At 31.1% G+C, this 6,576-nt stretch overlaps 1 protein-coding gene across 1 annotated transcript; it reads right to left on the bottom strand.

Annotated features, from left to right (window-relative positions):
* Positions 1 to 3,626: 3,626 nt before the first annotated feature.
* On the bottom strand, positions 3,627 to 4,238 carry LOC120135220 (zinc finger A20 and AN1 domain-containing stress-associated protein 1-like). Its single transcript, XM_039151531.1, has one exon. It carries the CDS (start codon positions 4,137 to 4,139, stop codon positions 3,627 to 3,629), a length of 513 nt encoding a protein of 170 aa, XP_039007462.1. The 5' UTR covers positions 4,140 to 4,238.
* Between the last annotated feature and the right edge of the window lie 2,338 nt (positions 4,239 to 6,576).

Raw genomic sequence — 6,576 nt, 5'->3', positions numbered from 1 at the left:
ACTCTTCCTTGGCCCAGAAGAGGCACAAACCGAAGACAGAGACTTGTTTTTTAGTGCAAAAACGTAATTTCATTTTTTTGGTTTGGATCAACTACATGTTTAGTATGTAAACTATCACTTTTGTTATATTTTAGTATCTAAATTTTATTTTTTTTAAAAACCATACTTAACACTCTCTGTTTAATTTCAGTATTTAAAAACATAACAAAATTGTTGTATGTGGCATTTTTATGGATAAATTACATCATTCATCACTCAATAATCTTCTTAGTCCTATTTTGGTCATTGAAGTTTAGAAATTTTCAATTTAACTACTCAACTTTCAAACTATTCTTGTTTTAATCACTCTAATTTTTTTTAAAATATTTTTCATGACATGACATTTTTATTATTATTTATTAATATATAATTAAAATAAAAATTTAAAATTAAAATTAAACCCAAGCCCAAAAATTATACTACAAACCCTAAATCACAAACTACTCATCTCACCCTCACGACCTCACTCTTATTTGCCTCTCCAACTCATCCACTCCTTTTTTTAAACCATATTTTAATAAAATAATAATTAAAAAATATCACATCATAGAAAATATTAATAAAATAAGTTAGAGTGATTAAAATAGAAGTAATTTGAAATTTAAAAGATTAAACTAAAAAAATAAATTTCAATGACCAAATATGAGTGAGAAGATATTTGAGTGATGAATGGTGTAATTTACCCATAAAAAGGCAAATTCTTTAAGTTTTTAATGGTGGAGTACTAAAATGAAAGAAAAAGTAAATGTTAGGTATAATTTTGAAAAAAAATGAAAGTTTAAATACTAAAATAGAATAAAAGTGATAGTTTAGGTACTAAACGTATAATTTTATCCCTTTGATTTAATCACTCGTTTTTTTTATCTATTAATGGACTTTTTTGGATCAAATTTTGTAAATGTCTATTATGGGGCAACTCTTTTAACATGGTTTGTTCTATTCATAAATTGCAAGATTTGCACTTCTAATCTTAGAAGATATAATATCTAATCTCACTAGCACGAACCAACTTACCTCAGTGGTTAAATGAATCGTTTTTGTTCCTAGAGGTTACAAGTTTGAGCACCAACGGCTACAACATGGTGATTGAGCGTTTATTGTCAAATTGTTTAGAGTATTTAGAACAAATACTACTTTGTAATCACCTTAGCTTAATAAAAAAGAAATCTAAGTAATCACTTTAGTTTAATAAAAAAATATAATCTCATTAGCCAAATGGATTGTTAGTAATATAATTTTAATATTTATATCTATTAAATAACAACTTAAAAAGCTATTATGAAATTTGGTTAAATCTTGAACAATTGCAACTGAATTTCATTAAGTAAAATGAAGGAATCAAAATCAAAATGCATCTAAAGAAAAAATTGGAGACAATAGACACCAAAGACTTCGTACATAAAATTGATATATTAAGCTTAAGGATACAAAGAAAATGAAACTTTCCAAACAATCAATTAACCTTCATAAAATTCAGTGTCTCTGTCGAACGAGACGCCTTACGATGTGATAAAGGAGTGGTGAGTGAACCAAACAATTTGACAGATTACTTCGCTACACAATTCTGATTATATTGGCAAATGACCATTTACAAAAGAGGGGATATGACAATACTTGACCATCAACAAGTCAATCAGACAATAAATGCTGTGAAGATCTTTGTAGAAACATCAACACGACCACAGAAGTATGCGAAAAACTTATTGAAAATTATAAGGAACGTGTCACAAGAACAGATAAAAACGTGTCACAAAGATAAAAATAAAATTATTTAAAAGTGAAAAAACTCAATAAAAAAAAAGACATAATATGATTGTTTTATGATATTTACTTCTTTGTATACGCTTGATGGGACTAATGTTTTGAGACGAATCAACAACATTAATGGTCCAACATTTAATTTGAAACATTGTGCCACTCAGGAGCCCAACAGCAAGCCGGAAATATGTATGCCCATATTTAAGAACCAAGATTTTGTCTTCCTAAAGGTTGCTTAAATTATAATATTAATTATCAGTATTTTAAAAAAGTTATTTAATAATAAAATTTAATACTATCAGAATTAAGTCACATTGATCGATTGAATGAAAATTAATGATCTAATTAATAATATAAATTAAAATATAATAAATCATAACAAAAAATGGGGTTTCTTATAATTTATCAAGCTCGGCATAAGCATTAGTCTAGAATTTTACCTCATTAAATATTATCGATAAATTAGAATTTAAATTCAAAAGGATGACGCATGATGAACGTAAACAATGATAGACACACGATTTTATATTAAAGGACATAAACTTTAGAATATTATAATATAAAGTTAAGAAATGAAAAATTATATCATCAATAGAAAACATAAAATTTTAAATTATACAATGACTTAAAATTTTCAACGATACGATCGCAGTCGTTCCATCTATCTGTTTAACTCGGGTATATTCAAGTTGACCAAGTTGGGTTATAGATCTGATTCTACTTCAGGCCTTGAAGGCTTCCCATGCCCCGCAACCATTTTTATTTAGACAAATTTCCAAACATGTTCACATTATAATTCATGTTCTGGTTCATACCTTAAACAAACCGAAATCGGATATTCTAATACTGAACTCGAATAGCTTGTGACCTTAACCGAATTTTCGTTTCAAAGCACGAAAGTCAACAGAGTGAACTCGAGCAGTTCGATTCGACTTTGAGATTCTTATATCATATCCCCGTGTTAAACTATCATTCTCACTGCAGGAAGCTTGTAAACAATGAGAAATAGCAATAGGTGATTCTTGTGATCAATGTTGGAAACTTCAATTCCATTCCAGTAATCATAGAGAGTAAAATTTTCAGAAGTTTTCATGAACCAAGAGATCAAACACACAACAAAATGCAGGTCCAATACAGAAACACAGAACAATGAAGGAAGAGTTCATAAGGAAATGAAAACCTTGTGTTTCTTCGATTCATGTAAAAGAACAATCATGTTACTCGGATTCGAGAGTAAGTGTAGGATGCAATGTCTGTCCAACATAAGGTTCTAACCGAGATTTCCGACATATGTTCTCATAATCATGTTTGTATATGTATCAGTCATTCTATGTTCTCCTACAAGTATTGGCCATTCTATGTTCTCGTATTTGTATCGGCCGAATGACGGAGCAACAAAAATAACATTGAAAGAAACAAAATCCACAATTTTATGCATTTGAAGAGTGGTAGACAACTGATGCGCATGCATAACCAGATAACAAGAATGAGAGCTGTTCATGAGAAATACAGCCTTATATCAATCAACAGAAAATTTGATAAGATTTGAATCCAACAGGAATATAAAATAGATAGCTTCAAAATATATTATATTTAACAAATATAGATATGATGAAGATCAAACCAGAAACATTCATTGACCCATTTTTATTATGAATCAACCTAAGCTAAACCCCATTACTGTCCCAATCATTTCAACTTCCCATAGAACAAGATCAAGAACATTAAAATCACCCAATTTTCCGCTGAATTTAAACCCTAATAGAAACCTCAAAGAGCTGTGAGGGAAAGAAAATGAAGGCAAACCCATTGGAGAACACAATACACTTTCAGAACCTCTCCACTTTTTCGGCTTTAATGACGGGATTCGCACTGGCAATCGCATCACGTCCGGTTCCCTTGAAATCAAAGGAGCACTCGTGTTTCTCCGGGTACCGATGCTCGCCGCAGAATGTACTCTCGCAACGGCACTTGAACCCAGTCAATCCCACCTTCTTCTTGCAGATAAAGCACCTGTTCGACAACTTCGGCACCGGTTTTTCATTGCCGGTGAGGACCACGGCCGGTTGTTGCTCAACCGCCGTCGATGAGGAACCCTCGTAAGGCAACTCCTCAACCGGCTTAATCGCTTCAACGACGACCTCGTCTTTCGCGTTGACACTGAGGGATTTCTCCATGACAGCTTTCGCCTTCGCCGCTTGCTCCTCCCCGGCACGGAGGTCGCGGTAACACTTGGAGCAGAGGTTCATATTCGCCGCCGTGCCGAAAAACCCACAACCGTTGGCGCAAAGCTTCGGCTCCGAAGGGGGAAAGCTAGTTCCTTGATTCTGTTCAGAACCCATGTCGTCCAGTTGAGGGTTTGCTTTGATTTCTACACTCAAAGTCGACAAAAATAGGAATAGGTATTAGGGTTTTCTTTCCCCTTCTTGATTTTCATGGAATCTGAAACAGTCGAATAGAAATAACGAGCTTCGCAATCAAAATATATAGATTTTTTTCTGTTGATTTCCTGGTTCATATTGACCAATGTTAGCCTCTACCTATATGCTATTGAACGCCGCCTAAACTGACCTAGAAGGGTACTTTGGTCCGTTGGATTATATACAAGATTTTCATTTTTTTTTACATAAAGTTTAAGTAAGAGCGGGGTCTCTCGGTCTAGAGTTTAGAACATACTTAAGACGTAATTAGAATTTATATTAAAAAAATTATATATAGCCTTCCAAGAGTAATGGTGGTAGGATTTATATAAGATTTTCATTTTTATTTAGCTTGATATACAAGATTTTGATTGAATTTGTATAAAAGAATGAATCAATTACATGTTTAGTATCTAAACTATTTAATTTTAGTTAGTTTTATTACATAATCTTTTAATTTTTCAAAATCATATTTAAAGTTTAGTTTTTGTTTTATTTTTGTACCCCGTTTAAAATTTAACATTAAGTTTTAAAAAAATTGAAAGTTTATGTAATAAAACGGACCAAAAGTGATAATTTATGTACTAAATGCGTTAAGTTTTTAATGACGCATACTAACATTAAATAAAAACTAAACGTTAGGCATGATTTTGAAAAAAATGAATGTTTAGGTATTAAAACATATCAAAAATGATAGTTTAAATATTAAACACGTAGTTTACCCTAAAAAATTTAGATATTTTTTTAATGATGTAGGATAATAATTTAGGATAAACTATATTGGTGGTCTCTTTTATTTTTTGTCTCTTTTATTTTGGTTATTGGTTTAAAAAAAGTAATATTTTAATCATTTTCGTTATTGATTTATTGTATTTTAGTCATTGTGTCGTTATTTTGATAACATTAAATATTAATAAAAATAATAATTTATAACTTAATCCCTAAACTTTTAAAAATATATAGTTTTCGCTATATTAAAAAAAACTCCGAAAATATTTTTCTTAAAAAAAAATCTTTTATCCTTAATCCTGTCTTTATTGTCATTATCGTCGTTGCTTGTAGACGTAAACCCTGTTTCAAATCCCAACACCCTCACACTCATATTGTTGTACGTTGTATTGGTAAGACGGTAACTATATCTCTGTATTAACAACACCCCCTGCGCCGGGCCCGGCCTATTGTCTTAATCATTCATCTAAAGCCTAAACCTCAACAACCCCAAATACAATAGTTACTGACCTTTCACTTCCTCTCATGACTTCAGCATATTAGAATTGCTTTGTTTATACTCACATGCATGTTAAAATGCTGTCACTGAAAATTGGTCCGAGCTCATGTATTGTGCAAATGATGTCAATGTTCAAAATATGAATAATTCAAAATTTTAGTGAGTAAATTAAAAAAATTGAAAGTACAACGAGTAAAATATGAGAGATAATAAAAATCAGTGAAGAATAATGTATTTTACCCAATTCTTAAAAATACTATCCCCCCTTTTATCAATCTTGTATTTGTTATTAAAAGGAACTAGCTTGTTTCTTCTTTATGGTCTATGGAAGGTGAATTCGGCATTGGATCAGATTGGGAAATTTTATTTAAAATTATAGGATCATTAGCTGTTGTTTTTCTCAAATGGTTGGTCCATTTTTGACGGATAAGGTTGGTTCTTTTTCTCGTCAATTTCATTCCTGTGTTGGATGTTTCTTCTATACTTGCAATTTACATTGTCGTGGTTAGCTTTCATTGTTTATTTTGATTTTTGAGTGTCGTCTGATCAAATACAGATTGTGATTATTTGTTTATGTTTAAATATAGTTTTTATGGGTAGAATTCTGGGTAATTTTACAGGGTTTAGTGATTTTCTTCCCCCTTTTCACAACTTGGGGTTTCTACGCAATCCAATTTGCTAATTGCAATGTCTTTTCTACTTTGACGGCTGATATGGACTTAGTGATTCTTATATGTTTGTTATGTAATTTATGCATTTTGCTTTGATACATTCATTATATGATTTGGTGATCCTTACAGCATTCCGTGATCGGAGAATGTGAGAATTCTAAAGAAGATCAAAGCAAGCCTTTAACGTCCAAGTAAGTCTAAATTCATTTTAATTTATTCCTTTTCTTTTCTCTGTTGTAAACGACCTGAATTTCTCTTAAGGATTATTAAATGTAGAATCTCATAGAAAAAGTGCAAAATTCCATAATATATCAGGGCATTTCTTTAACTTCTAACTATGAATGACCTAATTCAAGTAAGCACATATGTAAGTATAATCGGGGATGGATCGAAGGGGGCAGTCGCCTCCCCTGAAAATTTAAAATTATTATATATTTTAGATCTTTTTTATGTATTTTTA

The sequence above is a fragment of the Hibiscus syriacus genome, unplaced genomic scaffold (assembly GCF_006381635.1).
Source record: "Hibiscus syriacus cultivar Baekdansim isolate YM2019G1 unplaced genomic scaffold, ASM638163v2 tig00110602_pilon, whole genome shotgun sequence".
In the NCBI taxonomy this organism is placed as follows: domain Eukaryota; kingdom Viridiplantae; phylum Streptophyta; class Magnoliopsida; order Malvales; family Malvaceae; genus Hibiscus; species Hibiscus syriacus.
The sequence above is the reverse complement of the archived record's forward strand: the minus strand, read 5'-3'. Positions and strand labels throughout refer to the sequence as shown.